At 35.7% G+C, this 22,390-nt stretch overlaps 2 protein-coding genes across 4 annotated transcripts; both read right to left on the bottom strand.

Annotated features, from left to right (window-relative positions):
* Positions 1-199: 199 nt before the first annotated feature.
* LOC120087684 (probable serine/threonine-protein kinase PBL3) lies at positions 200-5,047 on the bottom strand. Its single transcript, XM_039044542.1, has 6 exons — positions 4,603-5,047; positions 3,910-4,235; positions 3,686-3,821; positions 2,334-2,470; positions 2,135-2,258; positions 200-778 (listed from the first exon to the last, which is right to left on the bottom strand). Exons 1-6 carry the CDS (start codon positions 4,661-4,663, stop codon positions 402-404), a joined length of 1,161 nt encoding a protein of 386 aa, XP_038900470.1. The 5' UTR covers positions 4,664-5,047; the 3' UTR covers positions 200-401.
* A 1,588-nt stretch (positions 5,048-6,635) lies between these two features.
* On the bottom strand, positions 6,636-17,465 carry LOC120087761 (CBL-interacting serine/threonine-protein kinase 3). Of its 3 annotated transcripts, none has more exons than XM_039044647.1 (16): positions 17,188-17,465; positions 16,581-16,698; positions 14,646-14,857; positions 13,562-13,624; positions 13,236-13,334; positions 12,989-13,096; positions 12,811-12,891; positions 8,942-8,995; positions 8,734-8,859; positions 8,549-8,638; positions 8,060-8,182; positions 7,856-7,966; positions 7,563-7,676; positions 7,392-7,448; positions 7,239-7,313; positions 6,636-6,964 (listed from the first exon to the last, which is right to left on the bottom strand). In XM_039044647.1, the coding sequence occupies exons 3-16, from the start codon at positions 14,829-14,831 to the stop codon at positions 6,890-6,892; spliced, it is 1,362 nt and encodes a 453-aa protein (XP_038900575.1). In that variant the 5' UTR covers positions 14,832-14,857; positions 16,581-16,698; positions 17,188-17,465; the 3' UTR covers positions 6,636-6,889. The 3 variants fall into 3 exon arrangements, with proteins under 3 accessions (XP_038900575.1, XP_038900576.1, XP_038900577.1); XM_039044648.1 differs by having other exon boundaries at positions 13,263-13,334; positions 17,188-17,461; XM_039044649.1 differs by lacking the exon at positions 13,236-13,334 and having other exon boundaries at positions 17,188-17,464.
* Between the last annotated feature and the right edge of the window lie 4,925 nt (positions 17,466-22,390).

Here is a 22,390-nt window from a genome sequence, read left to right as displayed (position 1 = left end):
GAGCATTGAGAGCTTTCTTTCTTGTTTAATGGACTGTTTTGTTTTCCTTTTAGTTTATAGTTTTTGAGTAGTCTCATTATTAGGTCATGTTTTGATTAGTCTTATTTATTTCAATCAATCTAATATTTGATTTAGTACATTTTTACTCACTAAAACATGTTTTGAAGTGATTTTAATCGTTTTAAAATCTCTCAAACATACTATAACAAGTCTTTCTTCCTGATTATTTGAAAAGACTTGCCGACTGTTTTTATAAATGTAAATGTGTTGATTACATTTCCTTAAGGTGTGGTGTATATATTCTACTTGGAAATATCCACAAAACTTGTACAGCACACATCTTCTGTAGTAGGTAAGACATGGTGCGTTTGTTGGCCAATGAAACAATTCGAGGAAACAAATTATGATTGAAATCTAGCAGGTGGAGTGCGTCTGATGGCATGAACGTCCGGGGTCCTTGGAACATCCTTTGTGGCGTGTAGTCGTTCCAATTCGTCAAGAACTTCACTCATGGATGGCCTGTTTTTGGGATCTGTGTGGAGGCAATTCAGTGCAAGCGAAGCTGCAGCTTGAGCTTCTTTTCTCGAATATTGACCGCCCATCCTCGTATCCATTATCCTTAACATGCGCTTACCGTCACTTAGAAGTGGTTTCCCCCAATCCACAAGGCTCTCTTCAACTCTCCCAACTTTCTCCTGGTCTAGTGCTCGCTTGCCTGAGAGCAGTTCTAGCAAAACCACCCCAAAGCTGTATACATCACTCTTTGGAGTCAAGTGACCTGTTTTAGACGGTCAAACCATCGCCAGGCAGAGTACGAGATGAGTGCAATACCCTTGTATTAATGCATCATTTCCTAAATAAGAATATATGTTTATTCTACAAACAAGGAAAAAATAGAACTTTTGCCAATATGGCTACATTTCAAACGTATTAAACCATGGTCATCATAATGCAGTATAGAATATCATCCATTGGATAACTTCTTTTTGTTCCTTACGTTGTTCTCTAGTGTTTTCGTAAAGCTATTTCTCTCATCTTGGATCTTGGTTTCTTTTCTGCCTCTTAATTTTCAATACACTAAATAAAGTTTTAGACATTTAACCTAGTTACAAACAAAATTTCACAAATATCTTAAAGTTGTAATATATTTCATATCTAGATCTTGCCCTAATTTTTGGATAAATATAACTTAATACTCATTTTCTCTTATTAAAATTTTAAAACTCTTACAATTTAATATTAATTAAAAATTCAATAAAAAATTCAATTAAATATTAAAAAATTCGTATTATCAATTAATACGGTATATCTTGTAATTAATGTGGGGTATTATTTAATGAATATTAAATTATTCTTTAATTTATATGGTATTTATCCCTTCAATTTAGGAATATTTTTTATTAACTTTTTTTGCGTTTTGGATTATTATTTAATGAATATTATTTTATTCTCACTTCTATGATATTTATATATTTATACAATATTTATTTCAAATATGTATGGGGTTATTCCAAATGTATTTAGAACAAATACAAATTTAAGATTTTATATAATATATACCTCATATTTTAACGTCAGTCTCGTTTCTATTGAGATATATATATTCCATATACTTTGTTATATATATACATGTATATTATACTAGGATAGATGGCGTCCCCCGATTATTTAAAATATACCCATATATATTTGAAATTTAAAACAAAATATATAAATAAATCTCACATGTATTGTATACTATAACCAACGTGACTTCTATGTACAAGTTATTAATGATCGTGAAGCGTGAATATGGTATTTTTTTTTTTCATATGTGTCTTTTCTTATTATCATTTTTCAAAATATTTGAAATTCGTGGAGGGTGATATAAACATTTGAGCTAGATTTTTGTGTAATAGTTCATCCTATTAGGCTATGAAAAGATTAAGAAGTTTAAGACAATTTTAATATAATTAGGTTATATGTGTAGAAAGCCCTATCCTAACTCTTACCAAGAAAGAAACAATAAATTCAACCATTCCATACATGAGCTAAGAAGAATGAAATAGATTCAATACTTTCTAAAATTCAATATCTGCTTTTACTTCATCAATTAAGGAAATAATAAAGGATGAAATAAATGAATTCTACCAACCTGTTGCTACATATTCAGGGGCAGCATAGCCTCGAGTTCCTATTACCCGGGTCGAAACATGAGTCTTGTCTCCCGTAGGGCCTTCCCTTGCTAAGCCAAAATCTGAGAGTTTTGCATTGAATTCCTTAAAAGGAAAGAGAGAGAAATAAGTATCTTCAGAGGGGATTTTCTTTCCGTTGATAAGAAAAAAATTACTCACTGAATCAAGTAAAATGTTGGCAGCCTTCAAATCACGATATATAACATTAGGTTCAGAACTGTGTAAGAATGCTAATCCCCGTGCCACGTCAACTGCAATATTCATTCGCACACGCCAAGAAATAGGTGTAACACCTTCTGTAGAAGCAGAGAAAGGTGGGTATCATTACGAATTCCCAGAGAAAAATACCCCAACAACACATGAAACCTTTTAAAAATTTAAAAATCATGTAAATGCTTGTCCTCCAAAGCAATAAATCACAATCAAGAGGAACAAGGTGGCAACTAAAGGCATGGAGAAACATCATTCTGACTCCGTGACAAGTAAACCTACCTCGGGCTTGTATCCATTCTTGGGTGTGAGTTTTATATTAGTTAATGCTTAAATGCAAAGAAGGAAATAAAGAAGAAAACAACAATCTACAAGATCAGACCAAATCACCATTTTCTATGGTTAACAATGTGAACTTGCAATTAAAATAGAACGTCCCAGTACATATGCTCTTTCCTTGAGAAGTAATTTTGAAAATATCTTCCTTTTAATGCGTCCATTCTCAAATGCTTTGGTTCCCAAACACCTGCGTAATTCAGTAACACAATTCATTATCCAATGGCCTCGGAGAATAGTTCCCATTTACTCCATTTGCTTTTGGCCAGCTCAATTTCATTAAGACAGCATAGTGTTGTCGTCCTATAACAGGAGCAGCCACATAAAAGTTTTAGAACTACCCCCCACAACCCCCACCGCGCCCCCCCCCCCCCCCCCCCCGCTCCCACATTGGCAACCACCACACACAAATAAATAAATGAATTAATTAAAAGAATCAATATAAGCATTTAGTTTATTGCTGTGGCAGTTATTATACCACAGAAGTAACTCTGGTAATTGATTAAAGGGATACTAGATGTTTGTTAGTTGATTGCCACTATAAAAAGCCTAGCTCCATGACTTGATCACTCGGGATCAATAAAAAGTTTCTTCCTTCAGTTATACTCTCTGTATAAACAATGCTTTTGTATGGTAATTTATTAAAGGGATACTAGATGTTTGTTAGTTGATTGGCAGTATAAAAAGCCTAGCTCCATGACTTGATCACTTGGGATCAATAAAAAGTTTCTTCCTTCAGTTGTACTCTCTGTATAAACAATGCTTCTGTACCGAAGGTACCTTATAATGGATTTCTTGAACCATTTTAAATTTTTAATAGCTAGACTGAAAGTACTAAAAATTGGAAGGGGAAAACACTAATCTAGAATCTAGATATGAGTTAAAGGCAACAGCTTTAAAATTGAGCAAGAGAAGAAAGATGCTGAAATAAAAAGCCAAAGGTAGAGTTGGGGTTGCATACTAACTTCTAAACAAGTGATTTTCCAGACTTCCCTTTGGCATATACTCATAAACCAGGAGTCTGTTATCGGATTCGGAGCAATAACCAATGAGCCTGACAAGGTTTTCATGGCGAAGCTGGCCCAGATAATTTACTTCCGCCTGAAATAATGCGATTCAAATGAAGTTAAGGTGAATTAGTTGGAAAACATATTATGATTAATAATAGCAGGTTTCATAGTTTACGTACAAGCCATTCCTTGTAGCCTTGAAGGCTCTCTCGCTTGAGTTTCTTGACAGCCACTACAATTCCAGTTCCAGGTTTGGTAGGAAGATAAGAGTGCTCATCGATCCATCCTTTAAAGACACATCCAAATCCTCCCTCGCCAATTTGACTTTCACTACGGAAGTTCTTGGTGGCATTCTTGAGATCAATGAAGCTAAAAGATTTGAGAGCCGAGGTGCCAGACACGTCGAATTTCGGTTTGATGACAGGCATACTAGAGTTAAGACTTACAGTTTTCAAACTAGAATCGGCTGATTCCACGTTGGGCTTGCTATTTGGTTTATCCGTTCCTGCCAGGAAAATGAGACAATTGAGGAGCAAATCCAAACACAAAGAAGACAATAAATTCACAATCTAATAACACAATATATGCTAGAACGTTAGAAATGGCAATGTATGCGCAGCCAGGAAGTAACTAAACAGCAGCAGGCTATACAAATTAATATGAGGACCGAATTACACAATGCCATGATCAGAAAATTGACAAGAGAATCGCTTCCTTTCCTTTCGCATAGTCGCATTGCTATGGTAATTCATAATAATCGTTTCTGTCTTAAGCTAATATTCAGTAATTAAATCACGAACAACAGAATGATCCACTGATCGCGGACAAAAGTAGAAGTAATTAAAAGAAAAAGAAGAAGAGATGCAATTCACCAGAAACAATGCTTGAAGAAGCATGAGCAAGCTTGGCAGGTTTTGCGCAGCAGATTCCCATGACGATAATAGGGACAGGGAAGATGAACGAAAGAGAAAAAATTGGGGGAAAACAGGAAGGTCAACTGACACAATAAATATTTCAGGAAGAACAGAGTGATCCACTTCCATCATCAACCTCTCTCTCCTCCAGCTTTGCTTCATTGGGTATTATCAGTCAACGAAAGAATTCAACGTTTGAATCACTCAAAGGCTATAAACTCCATCTTTCCTTTTGCGTCAGATAATGATCATTAAAAAATCCAACAAAAAAATCTGCGTTGAAATTTCAAACCCTAGAAATAGCGGCAACGGTTCGCTCACGGCACAAACTTCTCCATTTTTCTACTCTTACTCTCCCGCCCTTATCAAATCCCTTTTCACAATATTCACGCTGATTTCTTCTTTCTGATTCTTTTTTTTCCCCAAAAGTTTCAAATGTTATTTTGTTTCACTGTCTTCCTCTCATTTTCATGCAATCATCTAGAATTACAAAAGCAAAGAAATATTTTAAAAATAAATAAAAGCGTATGTTTTCAAATATTGAAAAATAAATCACCATCTATTACAGATTACAGTGATATGTTATTCTTAATTATAAATATTTTTAACAGTTTTATTATTTAAAATAATTTTAAAAAAATCTACTTGATTAGATGAAAACTAATATCAAAGACCAAAAGTGAGTAGTAAAAGTGTAATAAAGAACAAATGGAAATGAAGCTAAAAACTCAATGGAAAAAATAACACTTTGAAATTTATGGACTAAATAAAAAATTAAACTCAACTTAAGAGAAAAATGCAACATTTTGAAATTTAGTAGCCAAATAAGAATGGTATTCAAGCCAGACAATATTTTTCACATAAAAATAACCTAATAAGAAATTAAGGAGAATATTTTTTTGTAAAAAAACAACATAATAAATAGGACTATTAAGATGACTTGATAACTCGAAGAACCCTGACTATCCAACCCAAAATGTAAGAGTTAAGTTGGGTTAGTTTTGTTTTTGGATTGGATTAAACTTTTTCTATTTTTTATTGGGTTGAATTGGATCACTGATTGGTTAAAAAATTTTGGTTGATCCAATCCGACTCAAATAATATATATATATATATATATCTTTGTTTAAACTTTTAAAATTGTTATGATATTTGTTTCTGTTTAAAGTTTGTAATAAATATTATAGATATTTGATATTTAACATTAAATTTTACGAAATTTTAATTATTAGCCACGTGTTGTATATAAATTTACATATTTTAAATTAAAAAGAAAAAAGGAGTTATAAACTGACAATCTAACCTAACTCAACCCAAATTTTAAGGGTTTGGCTAGAGACTTTATTTAGATCTTTTGGATTTACAACCCACCCAACCCGAATTAATAAAAACTTATTTTTTTAATATTAATTTTTTATTTTCAGACTTTTAAATTTGAACTTCTAAAATATTAACTTAAATTCTTGACCTTTTGAAAACAATCATCATTATGATCATTTCTATTTTGGTTTGAATTAATGCAAATCCTTCCGAGTAGGGCAGAATAAATAGTCTTTTTGCTTTCACACTCCCAAAAGATGATTTTAAAAATGAAGTTTCTTTTCTAATGTATACTTTTCTCAACAAGCAATTCAAAAATACAATCCAGCCAGCCTTTCAATTAATCAATCATAAATTGACTAACAAACTTATTTTAATCATCATTTGACTTTCCCAATCACCTGAAGAGCAAGAGAACAATTTTTTACTCACTCAATCAAAGCCAGGGCAGTTTAATTAGTCAAACTTCCCAACCCTTAAATCATTGCTTTCATGTTACCATTATTTTGTTAAGAAACAGTACATTTTTGGAAGTCCCATTTGCTTCTATACTGTCCCAACATATTTCAAACTTCTTTCTTTTGTTGACAGCAGAACAAAAGTTGCTTTCAGTCCATAGTTTCCAAACTGCAACATTTTTAAAACAACTGAGCATTAAGAAAGCTATTTTGTGTTTGAAATACTAATGGAAGCATATAATACCTAAAAAGAATTGCAAATATTCCTGGCTATCACTGAGAATCCAAGTTTTAAGTGTAAGATCAAAAACATCTATCATAGCTCATTTTCTGGGAGCTTTTTACATGCTTTCCTACAATAAAATGGAAAACAATCGATTGAACACATGAGAATTGAGGGTTAAGGAAACAGCAGTCATGAAGCATTTACAAGAATTTGTTCTTCGTAATTCGAACTGCGTTGAGTTTCACTTTGTTTCTTGCATGTCTTCCTCAGTCTTCCAAACAACATCCTCCAAGGAGGTGGAGAGGTTTTTGTAGAACTGCAAAGATAATACACAGTTTCAAAGAACAAGTATAGAATCACAAAACTAAAAGAAATAGAGCTCTTTCTCATCCATAACAAAACCCACACGAGTTGTATCATTTAATCTTTCCCTTCAATGAAAACCTTAAAAATAACTTCTTTTAACCAAGTTTGCCAAAGGATTAGTATTTGCACGCGTGTAGCGTCAAGTTATGTAAATTATGATACTACCTGTATTATCCATATCGTATATGGATGAGAACGATTTTTCACACTAGCAGAGGAAGTACCTTGTGAAACTCTAAAGTGTCTCCCTTTGCTTTTCGCATCTCAACCACATGGACAGAAGGTGCTACTTGCAAAATCTATTCAAGAATGAGAAAAAAGTGTTAGATTTTGTTTAAAATTCCCTCTCTATAACACAATGCTTCATCATTCAGTACCTCTGTGGCAACATTAAGATTTCCCTTCCGACCAGCTTTCACATTTTCAAGCCTCATCTGATAGAGAAATAGCATGATCATTCTTAATACAAAATATCAATTAGCAGAAAAATATGCAACTCGTGATTCAAAACCATTCAGAAGTCAGTCTATTGTGTAGAGTTAGCTCACCTTGTAATTTTTCTTTTGTACATCAAAACCAAGAGGTTTGGCAGCTTCTTCAATCTTATTTACAATTTCATTAGCTGTGCATTTAGAGGTGAACCTTGTTTCTCTCTTGAATTCCTGCCCAACAACAAGACAAGTGCAACTCATGGTCAAAATACACAAATCCAGTCTATAAGATGCTGTTGGTTCTATCAAGGGTATGGGAAAAAGTCCGTTCATAATCAATTTACGCGGGGACACAACCGTTGTAACTGAACAAACAATATGGGACGTTCACAATTATGGCAAGTGCAAACCTGTTCTGTACCAAACAAATTTGCCAAGTTGAGCCCCTTCGACATTGAAATTAACTCGAAGGCATTCATAGCTGCTGGGTGTTCTTCCTTCTTCTCTGTCACATGGTGCTCCTGGGAAAAAGTTCATAAACATTGAGAAATTATAAGCGACATTACAATACTCAGAAGTCAGAAATGCTCATAACGAAATCAAATTTGACATACTTCCGAATCTTTAAAGACAGCTTCTACATCATCCAAGTTTGCAATCTTCTGCTCCTCAAAAACAGGAGGCTTATAATCTTTCTTAAACCATTCATCTTCCAAAATTTCTGGTATAGTGATGCGCTGCAGTAGAAGAAAATCAAAGTGTAATCCAAATAACTATGATCTATGATAAAGTACAAAAAACATAGTAGTCAAACAATTGAATGTACACACACAGGTAAAGTTTGCTTATTATTCCAAGTGTGAACAGTTTAACTACAATGTTCAACTACAGTAATTTCATCACTAACCTTCCTAAGGTGGAACATGCAGGAGCAGTACAAAAGAAAGTGACAATGACAACATAACACCTCTTCTTTTGTTTTTCACGGTTTCATATTTTCTTGAAGGACTGTATTTTGAGCATTAGTCTCTTTTCATTTTACCAATGAAAAGTTATGTTTGCTTTAAGAAAAGGCAACAGAACACCAATAGCATGGTACTTACAGTCATTGGGTTGGGATCCAAAATTCGAGCTATCAATTTCATGGCATCTAAAGAAAGCCACGGAGGACAAGTAAATTCAGCAGACGAGATCTGCATATAATAGAAGTGAGAACTGAAAAATGCAAAGAGCAGTAGAATTTAATTTAAAAAAAGAAAAGATGACAAGGTAAAAAAGAAATGCTTGCCTTTTTATAAAGGTTGATGAGATTAGAATCATCAAACGGCAAGTAACCTGCAAGCAGTACAAAGAGTATAACTCCACAAGACCATAAGTCTGCAGTTGCACCGTCGTAGCCTCTATCATTAAGAACCTACATATCAAAACGTTCGTTATAAGTTATAACACTTGTAGGAATGCCGTGTACATATATAAAGTTCATGAAGAATCTGCACCTCAGGAGCAACATAGTTTGGAGTTCCACAAGTAGTGTGAAGCAGGCCATCATCCTGCCAATCAAATGTTTCAAGAAATGAATTAAAAGATTCTTTTAGAGCATCAAAAACATCTCAACATAGAAAAATTGGAGTTTTTCTTCCCATTTCATCATAGAATACAAATATTCCATGAAAAGGGAAGGGAAACAATGATATGTGACATCATTTGATAAGAAGTCCCGTACTTATACACATATTCCTGAATGGTTGTGAAGAATTATGTTACAGAGTTTCCAAGTTGCAAACAAGAAAAAAAATTACTGAAACATGAGTCAGGATGCTGAAGTCATAACAAGTTTTTGTAAACCCCTTTACTGAGTTGAAGGATATTTGGTAAAATTGAAATCTGTGATAATTATCTGTTAGATACCAAGGTTATCAATATATGTTAGTTTGAAAGTAAACTCGTTCTTGTGAGCTGGAATGTCATAATAGGGAAGGTTAAGAGATTTTGACGTGGGCAAATTCTGGAATTAGATTGTGTAAGAGAGATGTCTCCTCAAATGGGAGGCATTAAATTCTGTATTTTTTTTTTTTTTTTAAATTTTGCAGTAATATATATAATCAATGCTATTACTTTTGCACTTAATGGGCCATGAACCATATTCTTTGTGAACACTGCAATACGGATACCAAGCATCTGCAAATGAAAAGTGACTCTGCTGTGCAAGCAATAATGATAGCTGTTGAAATTGTTATTTAGCCCCAAGGGCATTTTAGTCTTTTATTTAGCGTCTATTGTCTAGGGTTTCTCTCCGTTTGGTTATTTATACCTGTCCTGTGTTGAGTAATGTGAATCAGAAAAATAAGAATAAAAATCTCTCATTGTGGTTTTTCTCCCTGATCTAGGGTTTCCACGTAACTTTGTGTCTTTTCTCTCTTCTACCTTCTTTTCCATATGGTATCAGAGCATGACAACAAAACCTTGGCCGTCATCGATGAGAACGAACCAGAGACTCCGACAGCAACCTCCGTTAGAATGGGTGGAGCCATGAACGCCGAAGTTGCCACAGCCATACGAGAAGCCGTTGAGCATTATCTCCATGCCGCACTGCCTCAAATCATCCAATCAGTGTCAGATCCGAGCTCCAGCTGTTGAGCATCCTCAGCCGACCCAGCTGATCCCTCGCGCGTCCGTTCTCCTTAGATCCAACCGGCGTAGGGAAACTCCATCACGGAGCCGTCGATCACGATGTAGCTGCCAGCCATGGATGTTTCCTCGTAGCTCGTGTTCACGACCCAGCTGCCAATCTCCGATCTACAACCCCTGTTCACGAATCAGCCGCCAACCCTAGCCCTTCTGCCGGACCGATCCTCCGCCACGTGGATGACCCAGATTCTGAGATATCAAAAGTCGACACCTGGAAAGGGCTTCGTGTTCAGGAAGAATGATAAAAGATGCATCGAAGCCTATACAGACTCAGACTGGGCCAGTTCCGTTACTGATAGGAAGTCAACCTTGGGGTATTGTACCTTCGTATGGGGAAATCTAGTCACATAGAGGAGTAAGAAACAGGGTGTCGTGGCTAGAAGTAGTGCCGAAGCTGAATACAGAGCTATGAGCTTGGGCATTTATGAGGAAATTTGGTTGAAGAAGGTATTGGTAGATCTTCATCAAGAGAGTCATGACCCGATGAGACTCTACTGTGACAACAAGGCTACCATTAATATTGCCAATAACCCTGTTCAGCATGACAAAATCAAACATGTTGAGATAGACCGACATTTCATCAAAAAGAAACAAGACAACGATAACATTTGTATCCCCTATTAGGGGTGGAATCGGTTCGGTTTGATGGCCAAACCGAACCAAACCGCTTTTGTTTATATATGAAACCGAACCGCACCATTTGTGCGGCTCGAATCGAACCGAACCGAACCGGTTCAATTCGGTTTCAAGAATCGGTTTGAGTTTTATTTAGTTATTTACCTCTGTTCGTGTTCAGTGTTCACGGCAATGCTACGAAAGAAGAAGTGAACGGCCTGGTTGACGAAGAAGAACCAGACGGTCTGGTCGACGAAGAAGAACTTTGGTTCACGAAAGAAGAAGTGAATGGCGTCTGTGAGGTACATATATGATTTCGTATGGCGGTCTTGGTAACGAAGAAGAACGGCGGCGGTCTGGTCGACGAAGAAGAATGGCGGCAAAACCCTAGTTGGTACAGATCTGATTGGCGAAGCGGATTGCGAAATGGAAATGCGAATGCGTGAGGAGGGTGGAGGCAGAGCGGCGCTCGAGTCGCTGAGTTTAAATTAGGTTATTTATTATTAAATTTATATATATATATATATATATATGTATATTTATAATTTTATATATATTTATATATAAACGGTTCGGTTCGATTTAGAAATCGGTTTTCAAGCTTTGAACCGAACCAAACCGTTTAAATTCGGTTTCAACAGCTCAACGAACCGCATCGAACTGAAAAATTCGGTTTTGCTTATAAATCGGTTCGGTTTGAGCAGTTTTTTTGTCCACCCATCCCCTATGTCCCGTCCAGTCAACAGATTGCGGATGTCCTGACCAAAGGGTTACCTAGACAGACGTTCGACATTTGTATTAGCAAGTTGGGCCTCATTGATATTTACGCCCCAACTTGAGGGGGAGTGTTGAAATTGTTATTTAGCCCTAAGGACATTTTAGTCTTTTACTTAGCGTCCACTGTCTAGGGTTTCTCTCAGTTTGGTTATTTATACCTGTCATGTGTTGAGTACTGTGAATCAGAAAAATAAGAATAAAATCTCTCATTGTGGTTTTTCTCCCTGATCTAGGGTTTCCACGTAACTCTGTGTCTTTTCTCTCTTCTACCTTCTTTTCAATAATAGCAAATTAAATGCTTCACTTGGCAGCGACATTTTGTCCATGCTTCCCCATTTCTTGCACCTAGGCACACACTCAATAATTACAACTCAAGTGCCTTTTTTTTATCGTGTGTGCGCATGTGGTCAATATAAGAAACTGAAATAATATATCTCCCAGACAAAACCCACAAAAGAGGAGCTATAAGACATTCCAACCCAAAGTAAAGAAAGTCTACAAATCAAAAACACCAATTGACAAATTTGACATCACTACCGCGTTAGGACCAACAAATTGACTAGAGAGCTTTTCATTCAAAGAAGTTTCATTCAACAAGCCTATTTTCTAAAGCAGCATTGACAAGACAAATAAATCTATAAATCTGATAACTTGCTAATCCACATTATAAGAAAAACAGTAAAGACGAAAATAATATGATTTGAGACCTATTTACAACCACTGTTGATAACCAAACAAATTGATTTTTATATAGGATCAGTTTTTGAGCTATAAAATCATTAAAATACAAGTTATGTACCAGTGCAGATGCCTAAAGAAACGTGACCAGTAATTGAAATCACCAATCGACCCAATAGCTAAGTTAATAGGTTACAGTTAATTTAATTATATCAATACTTTAACATTCCTCACTTTAGGGTTGTAAATTTGTAGGTCCACCAAGGAAAAAATCAATATTAGTCTTGAGGAAATGATATTATAGGAATTCAAATATAGAACCTCCTAATACCATGTTAAATCACCCAGTAATCCAATAACTTAAGCTAATAGATAACGCTAAATTCAATTATATCACTACTTTAACCATGAACTAACTTGTAACCACAATGTCTGCCAGTAAAGCAGGAAGGTCCACATCATCAATTTATTGCTTTTTTCCCTCGCTCCAACTTCTTTTCAGCATTTTCTTTTTAGTCTTAAATCAATGCCCAGACCACCACAGTAAACAGCAGGAAAGAGATGAAATTTAAATGACAAAATAATGGAGTGTCGAAATGTATCTTACCTTCACTTGTTGAGAAAGTGCACTCAATCCAAAATCAGACACTTTAAGATTACCGTAGGCATCTAACAATAGATTTTCTGGCTGCAAATAGGAACCGTCATAGAGGTAATAAAATACAGAGTATTTGACATTTTTCTGTATTTAATTTCAAGAAAGTAAAACATGAAATGGACGATACCTTAAGATCCCTGTGGTAAACACCTCTGCTATGACAATAATCAACAGCATTTATAAGTTGCTGGAAATATCTCCGTGCCTCATTTTCACTCATCCGTCCATGATTTACCTTCAAGAATAACGTAGACGGTTCAATATTGAATTTAAATAAAAGTCAACAGAATACCAAGGCCCAAAGAATGGTGAATCCGTCTGGATCAGTTTTCCAAATTGCACAACAACATTTTACATTTTTCTTCCTTTCTCACTTTTTTCTTCAGAAATGGAGTACTAACAATTTTATCAAAAAGTTCTCCTCCAGTAACAAACTCCAAAACAATAAATATCTTTGTTTTGCTCCCCATCACCTGAAAATAAAGAGAACTGTTAAGGAAAATAGCTTCACAAGAATATGTATCAGACATTAACTGCTGAGAACACTTCTGAGAACTGTTATAAGAAAAAGGCTTCGGAAGAAAATAGAGCACTCTCCATTTTCAAATTGCAAAAACTACCTCCTAGACTATAGCCTTTTAGGAGATGCAAAACAAGAAATAAAACGAAACTTTGTTGAAGGAGAGAGAAAGAGAGATACCTCAAACAATTGGACAACATGTGGATGCTTTATTAGTTTCATTGTGGCAATTTCCCGCTTGATCTGTAAAAGTATTAACAAGAACCTTTAACTTTGTTTAGAATTGAAACATGTTCCTCTATCTAAAGAGACTTTCGATAAGTAATCAGATGCCACACCCCTTTTTCTTATTTTCTTCTTTACTTTTCTACTCTCTTTTTCCCTTTCTGGATGTGGGATTTTCCTTTTGTTGGGAGAAGGTGGGTTTAGGGGTGGCAGTAGAGGTTGAAACCGAAGATCTAGAATTAGAAGAAAGGAAGTTTGTGATCTGTAGGTCAATCAACCAACATATTAAGAGCTCACCGATTCAGTGGTAGCCATTAGCACAAAGCACAAGAAGTGACTGTCAATATCAATTGTCCATTTTCAATCTTCCTTTGGACTCGGTACAACAAAGGTTGTGGTTCAATGGGCAACAGTGCTCCAGAACTCACGTTTTTGCAATAAACTCCTTTTTACGATAAAGGAAGAGTTTTGTGGCAGGCTAAAATTGCATTTTAAACAAATTCATGCCAATTTTTTAGGGAAAAAAATTACTTCTAGAGTCTGCTGTTTCACCATTCTGTGAAGTATTTGACTTGAGAGGAACAGTATAATCTTTAAAGGGGCAAAGAGATCGGGGAGGAGATAGGGGAGATGGTTAGATTTCATTCTTCTTTATAGGCACCCGTTAATCGGGCTTTTGATAATTATTAGTTTAGTTCCATTCTTTTGGATTGGGGTCGGTTCTCATAGCAAGTGTTGAGACTTCTTTTAGTGGGCTTGTTTTTCGTATGTCTTAGTACATTCTTCTATATTTATTAATGAAAACTCCATTTCTTATTAGAAAAATATAAATTAAGAATAAAATGACGTAAGGAGACCATGCTCACCTCCTACTTCAATATCGACAAGCTACCATTGAACTTGAAAGCCTAAACTGATTAATTTTATCTTCTTAATTAACATCAACAATTTTCAGGTACAATTAGGATTTTAATTATTATATAAACACCCAGAAGGAAAATACAGAACAATTTACAACCGTAAAGAATTATAAGAAAACCTGTTCAGCCATCTTGTGCTTCAGAACTTTCTCTTTGTCAAGGATCTTTATTGCTACATGTTCCCCAGTCTCCGAATTTTTGGCAAATTTCACTTTTGCAAATGTACCTTCGCCAATTGTTCGACCAATTTCATATTTTCCAACAAGACGCTTGACTTTCGGTTGGTTTACACCTGATCTTCTCATGGATGTAAAATCTTCTAATGCTCTTTCTAAGTCAATGCATATCGGATATAAGTATTCTATATTTCTTAAAAGAACTAAGTTGCTCAAGGTGTATACAAATTTTTACTAATAATTTGAACATGTATCTTTGTTTAACTAATAAATGAATGAAGAGAAGCTAAGAGAATATAGCTGTGTAATTTGAACTCATGCCTTTAATATTCCTATGATTGACACGGCAGAAAAATAGACTAACAGGAACGGCTGTGTGAAGTCAACTAAATTTAGCAAACTACAAAAATATGAGCAACTACAGGTAATGTTTTTCAAAACCGTGATGTTCAGCCAAATGTTGCATCATGCAAGGTGTTCAGTGCACAAAAATATAAGCAGTAAACAAATTCTTGGCCAGAAAGAGCCGAACTTACTTTCTACTGGAAAGAAGATTCGTTTAAAATTAATTGTAAAACAAAATGCTGTACAACGGCCTATGAATACTTGTGCATTTTTGCTTTGCACATATATCACCATGGGAGAGGATCCTCGTTCTTGATTTGCACACATATTACCATGCTCAAATCAACAACATGACACACCATTCATAATCCAATAAGCCACTAACTAATTACCACTATGTCACTACCAATATCCTAATAGTATTATTACTCTATCCCAGTAATATTCTAGCAATCCATTCCAAAGCTTCCTCTGAAAATGGCTAAGAAACTCCGTGGGCCTGTCAAAAATGGTACTTGGGGAAAGACTACAAAGTCTAACTAAATCCTCAAGGAAAAGTTCTGCAGCTGCACACATCTGATGTCTTCTTACAATGGATAGCCAGCCAGTTTTAGAAAAGTGCATCAATCTCTACCATAAAGAAATCTCCCTCTTGTAATGTTCTATTCCAAGAAGTCCAAAGAGAAAACTCCTAATATCAGCAGAAATGGGCAAGGGGCAAACAAGACTGTGTTCTGTGCATTCCTCTGGGAGGTTTGACAAATGCCTTATTTTTACGTTAGTTTGACAAATCCCTTTTCACGTGAAGCCAGCAGAACTTCCTTATTCGTAAGGAGAAGGCCTTCAAGATTGTCAACATCTATTGTCTATCTTAGACAATAGAGCATTTATTCTCTATAAAAAGTTCCAACCAAGAACCATAAGGCCCTCACACTTTGTTCATCGATGATTGTTAGAAGATGCTTCTGTATCCTTCAGCCAGTCCTAGGATTCTAACTAAAGCTCTGTTACCACTTCTGCCAGATCAGTTAATCCTAAAACAATTCTAGCGAGAAGGCAAAAGGGTCTAGGTTCCTAGTCTTGTCTGCATGTACATTCCCTCGGATAAAAAGAACACTGTTAGAGCAAGTGAGAAACACAATTTAAATTGCCATTCTTGGCGAAGAAAATATATTCTAAATGTGAGGCAGATACTTCACTACTGCTAAAACTACCACATTAACCAATCCAACTTCTCAATAAAGTGCTTGGAAGCTAAATGGACAAATTTACTCTTGACAACAGTTGTGATCATCACACTAGTTAAACAACTACATATCGGTTAAAATAACTAAACAACTACCCATTCCAGAGTTCCTGCATCAATTCCTAGTCATAAGTGGAAGCTGTAAGAATGAGAAGCAGACTAAAAACTAACGAAGTTAAATATGGTAATCCCGATAGTCGAGATCAGTTTCTGCAATGAGGAATATCTCCCACAGACGGTGAGGTCAAGAAACAATAAAATAAGATAGAAACTAAATATCTACTCACCTTCAACTCAACAAAAAGTGCGCAGCAGTCCTTAAACTTTGCGAACCAACAGCTTATGCAGGTTCAAATGTGGAGCAAATTGGAAAAACGAATACAAATTTGAAGTATAAACTCTCTCCTGAAAGAAAAGAGAAAAAAATGAAAAGAGAAGGATTATTTTATTTTCTGGCAACTAAAGTCTAAGACTATCACCAAAGAGAGGGGAAAAAATGTTAAAACTAATGATTAGTACAACCAAACATGTAGTTATCTACCCACTTCCTAAAAACTTAGAAATTCACCAAAGATGCTAAAATCACGACTCCCCAGTACCAGAAAAGCAAGGTCCGAGGAAATCCCCAAAGCACCTCAAGATCCTCAAAAAAGCTAAAACGAATCAGGGAAATTTTGAAAGCCTACAAGAATAAAAGAATAAGCAAAGGGAAAAAAAATGGGTAATTGGGTTATCAAAGAATCAAGTTATAAATATGTATGTACAGCAGCAGAGGAATCGAGAAAAGAATTTTGAGAGAAATCTAAGAGCGTCATATGTGGTATGAAAGAGAAAGGAAAGCGAGACAACAAGCTGACAGGCAGAGAGAGTTTAGAGAGTTAGAGATTAACATACAGACAGTGAGGATGAGGAAGAGAAATTATGTAGCCGCTTGAGAAAAGAAATTAACGACCCCTGAGATTGCTGAAAGGCCAAATTCTGGAGAACAGAAGCAGAAGACAGAGAAGCTTGAGCTCACCTGCTCAACCACTGGACTTATTAGGCAATAGATTGATAGATAGATTATTGGAAGAAGACAAAGCACCTTCTCCTAACATGAACATGATCGTTATTATCCCTTTTACCCATTTCACCTTTACATCATTTCTTCATATCTATCCACTCCAAATCATCATCATCATCATCCAGTAAGTAAACCTTAATTCCTCAGAAACCCAAATCAAATTAATGAAAACGATAACACATTTCACTCTAGACTGTAAAAACAACCGTCCAAACCACATGGTCCCTTTGATTGGACCACCTTCTAAGGAACACTGTACAAGAGGAAAAAAAAAACAGAGAAAAGAGAACCTGGATGGGATGCCTCTCGGGAACTCGTCCTTGGCGGTGTTCCTCCTACAGAAACTTTTCTTAGTACAAGATTTATTAGCTGAAAATTGGGTCCTACACCGTCGATTTAACTTGCTACACACATTTCTCTGAATTGGGTATATGCTATTTCAGTCTCTATCTCAAGAGTTATAGCCATTGTTTAAGCTTGGACATTCTCCATTGAAAATAACTCGAGTTAGTGGAGATAAGGAAGAAATTGCATGGAAAACGAGGGGAATGAATTGAAAGTATAAAAATTCCCACAATCAAAATTGGAAACGGCGAATTAGTAGAAATTAGATGAGAATATGCGTGACCGTAGAAAATAAATTAATAAGAAGAAGAGTTTCCTTTTTCCACATGCTGTTTAAATTGGGAAACTCAGCAGCCAAAAGGCGACATCACCATGTCTCTCTGACTTAGACCTGACCTGACCTTACTCATTTGTGACTTCATCGAATTTACATTTTTTATCCAAACAAAACACTTATTTACCATTGTTGCCCCTTTAGATATTTGTAGTTTACATTTTAAATAAGTTGTGCATTCCATGCAATTTTGTATGGTTCTTTTGGCTAACATCCTTGCTTCTATTTTAGTTAGGGTTGGCAAAATTCTCTATGGGGCTCACCCCGATTCTCCGGTTTGACCGGGATGGGGTCAAACTGGAGAATTTTTTCAGGGCCCCGTCCGGGGACGGGACAGGGACGGGGATGGTATCCCCGGCCTAACCTCGATCCCGACCCTGATTTTATATAGTTATATTTTTAATATTTTATAAATATATATTTATAATATATAAAATAACTTATATGTATGTTTATGATGTATACTATAGACTTATAGTGTTGTAAGCCCAATGTTGAATATATAAATTCTAAATTTAAGCCCAAACTTAAAAAATTAAAAGAAAAAAATGGAAAATCTTCGCGGGGATCTATTAGGGGATTCCCTGCGGGGAATTAGTAGGGGAATCCCCGTGGGAAAATGCGGAATGGGGACCCGTTTCCCCGGGGAATCCCCGCCCCCGCCCTCGCCTGGGGATGGGGGGAAATTTTCCCCACAGGGCCGGGGACAGGGGACCCTCCCCCGCCCCAGCCCCCCCGGCCCGGCCCTGTTGCCAACCCTAACTTTAGCCTTTTGTAATACTTTCTAGTTATGCTGACCAAATAAAACTGTCTTAGTATTATGGTAATGTGAAAAAAAAATTATTTCCATTTATTGATTGTCATAAAGATCATTTAAGAATAAAATAAAGTCTATGAAATGATGTAATATATTATTTAATGACGTGCCAAATATTAAATTATAGACTATGCACTATAATTGTATTATAAATTTTCTTTAAATTAACCGATATTTAGCTATTGGTATTCCTATCTCATTTATAAGTCTACATCAAATTGAACACCAGTTTAGACACTAAAGGACCGTTTGGCCCACCAACTTATTAAGTTAGTGTAAACAACCTAACTTCTATAATAAACATTATTGAACTTGTACTTTTATCAAATACCATAAAAGGATGCAACCTTGAACTTGTATAGTCCTATTTAAACTAATTGAAAGGACACCATGAAAGGATGCAATCTTTCACCTATATTAGCTACATTCATCTGATACCCTTTCAAATACTCTCATAAATGTAAATACATAAGATTAAATAAATACATGTAAGATTAATTATGTGGATGAATATAAAATTCTAGATTTATTGTGTCTCTTGGCGGCTTTGATTCTTGAAGGGTTGCAACTCTTCATATTTGCAAGCTTAACTTGGAAGTAAACCTTTTAATGTTTTAACTCCTAATTATTGTCAATTATTTGTTTATCAGGAACACTTTATTTATCTAATAAAATAAGATTTATTTTATTTGACATTTAGTTGCATTAACCCACATAAATCAATAAACTAAGATCTAGGGTTATCTTTTGTAACTTAAACATGTATGTAGAGACATATCGGTGGATTGTGTTTAAATGATATCCTAAACAATCAGTAGTAAATAGATAAGGTTGAGTACCTTATCCTGGTGACACTATGAATATGACCCGCTTTGTAGTTGTTACAATTGTTGTAAACTGCTACAAATGACTTGATCCAAATAATTTCATGTAGAGACATGTGAGCAGGGGTATTTTATACAAAGAGTTTATATAAGACCAGACCACGAAATGAATAGTCTCTCTATATAACACCGTTGCTAGAAGATACTTACATTTCACCAGGATGATCATAAGTGACTTGACTTGAATCTTGAGTGAGTTGTGAACTCCTGCTTGTGAAAGCAATCCTTTGATCTACATGTGTGAGATGACCTGTTTTGCCAGTTTAATTGTTGGGGTTTGTGCCTAAAGTCCCTGTCATGTAGTTTGTAAACAACTTTGTAAGAACACTTGTGATGTATAATATATATGATATTTACTTCACTTATTGACTTTGCACATTTAGATTTTTTTTTTATTTTACCACAAACCAATAAACTTAATATCCCTTATTGTCTTTATGTAACTTAAGCATGTATGTAGTGACATACCAGTGGCGTGACAACCAAAATAGTTTGTAGTATATGGATATATGAGGGAAACCTTATCTTGGTAACACCACGGACGCGACCCGCTTTGTAGAACTATTACAAATGTTGTGACTTGTCACAGATGGTCTGATCCTGATCATTCGTGTAGTGGACATTTGAGCGAGGGTGTCCTATACAAAGAGTTTATATAAGATCTGACCTCAAAGTGTTAATGTCTTGTCATATAACTCCGTTCATGACTGAGATTTCACTTCACTAGGATGACCATAGGTAATGACCTCAATCCTGAGTGAGTTGGGAACTCCTACCATTGAAGGCGATCCTTTGATTTGCATGGGTGTGAGTGGCCTGAGCATCGACTCAAACCTACTATTTTAGGGATTCGTCTGATTTGGGAGTTGGGAACTCAGCTTCACAAGATGGAGTTCACCCCTTCCTCAAAACAGGGGTAAGTAGATAGATTGCTCTCTTAAGGACTGATCCCGGGGCTTGAACGATGTGGCGTCATGTATCTTCTCATGGCCTGAGAGGTGTTCATACATAGTAGGACTATATTGTATTGTTCATTAGAGGGATCAGTGGTACTTAAGGAGGAAGATGTAATTATAGGGGCAAAACGGTAAATTGGCCTGTTGTAATTACGAGCATCTGTGAAGGGTCATCATACTGATGATTGATATAGACGTATATCTATGGCAAGAAGAGTTCAACTGTCGGTCTTTAGTGGAATGTCTGACAGTTAACGGATGATGGATATCGTGACTAAAGAGTTTAGTCAGCTATTCACGTACCGTTGGAACTTCGAGCCTTAGGTCCATAAAGTCTCCTTGGTAGCTTGGATATAAGTTGAAAGTCAGTTTTTAGTCGGTTTGAAATGTTCAAATTGACAAGAGGGAGTTCGATTGCATATGATATAATTGAACTAGTTAATTATATATGATATAATTAACTTTATGTATGAAATACATTAATTTGGAGGAAATTGGATATAAATATGATTTCTATCTAGTGGATAAAAGTACTATAATTAATATATGATATTAATTTATATGTTATGAATATGATGAGGTCACATTTATTGGACGGTTAAAAGGGAAATGGGACGATGTCTCTTATGTTTTAATAACGGATGAGTGAGTTGAAAGATCATTTTGAGACGCATAAATAGCTCACGGTGTGTTAAGCATGAGATGCGCGGACATTGTGTTAAAGAGTGTGTCATCGCTTAGAAAATCAGTACCTATACGATAGTGTCTGCATGATCGTTTACCTATTTGATATTGCTAAGCGATCGCTTATTGATTACACCCTCGTGCGCTTCTACTGAACGATCTTTATCTTTTCCTAAGCGATCGTTTAGTTGTCGATATTTAATAAACGATCGCTTAGTTTTTCCTACACGATCGTTTAAACGATCTCTTACCATTTTTTCCCTACACGACCGTTTAGACGATTGCTTACCCTTTTTCCTACACGATCGTTTAGATGACCGCTTACTTTTTCCTATATGATCGTATACTTCACCTAAATGATCAAGCATCTTGTTTATGTAATAGACGAGCTCATCTCCCACTTGCTTGATCATTGTGTACGGTCTCTCTTCCTCCTCCCCTCTACCAAATCCGAACAAAGCCCACACTTTGGATTCTCACTCCAATAATACTGAGGGCTCTGAGTGGTGGTGTCATCTTCGTTTCCTTTTGTTTCGTGTGGTGATTGTTTGAGGTAGACGATTGGGTTTTAGATTCGCTGTGAAGAAGAAGTCTTCAACTGATATGATTTCTTGATCTCTTTAGCATTATGAATGCATATTAGTATGTGTTGAATGTATATGTGGTAATTCTGTCACAATGAATTGAAAATATCCGCTTCCACTCGTAGGTACTCTTGAATAAGAGTTCCTTCATTAATATGCCTACTATTTTGAGGATTCGTCTGATTGGGGAGTTGGGAACATAGCTACACAATAAGGAATTCACTTGTTCTTTATAGTTAGAGAAAGTAGAGAAATTGCTTCTTTAAGGGCTGATTCCAAGGCTTGAATAATATGACGCCATACCCTCTCCTAGCCCGAGAGGGGTTTGGTTATAGTTTGACTATAACTTATTATTCATTAGAGGGATCAGTGGTACTTAAGAAGTTAGATGTAACTACAAGGGCAAAATGGTAATTTTGACATAGTTGTA

Source organism: Benincasa hispida, chromosome 10, assembly GCF_009727055.1.
Source record: "Benincasa hispida cultivar B227 chromosome 10, ASM972705v1, whole genome shotgun sequence".
Classification (NCBI taxonomy): Eukaryota; Viridiplantae; Streptophyta; class Magnoliopsida; order Cucurbitales; family Cucurbitaceae; genus Benincasa; species Benincasa hispida.
Note: the sequence above shows the minus strand (reverse complement) of the source record. Positions and strands in the feature narration are given on the sequence as shown.

Coding starts and splice junctions, on each gene's coding strand:
- LOC120087684 (XM_039044542.1), bottom strand. CDS start 4,663: ATGGGAATCTGCTGCGCAAAACCTGCCAAGCTTGCTCATGCTTCTTCA. Junction 2,471..3,685: donor GGAAAATCACTTGTTTAGAA/GTTAGTATGCAA, acceptor CTGCTTCTACAG/AAGGTGTTACACCTATTTCT. Junction 779..2,134: donor CCCTGAATATGTAGCAACAG/GTTGGTAGAATT, acceptor CGTCTAAAACAG/GTCACTTGACTCCAAAGAGT.
- LOC120087761 (XM_039044647.1), bottom strand. CDS start 14,831: ATGAGAAGATCAGGTGTAAACCAACCGAAAGTCAAGCGTCTTGTTGGA. Junction 8,639..8,733: donor TCATCAACCTTTATAAAAAG/GCAAGCATTTCT, acceptor TATTATATGCAG/ATCTCGTCTGCTGAATTTAC. Junction 6,965..7,238: donor ACACTTTAGAGTTTCACAAG/GTACTTCCTCTG, acceptor TTATCTTTGCAG/TTCTACAAAAACCTCTCCAC.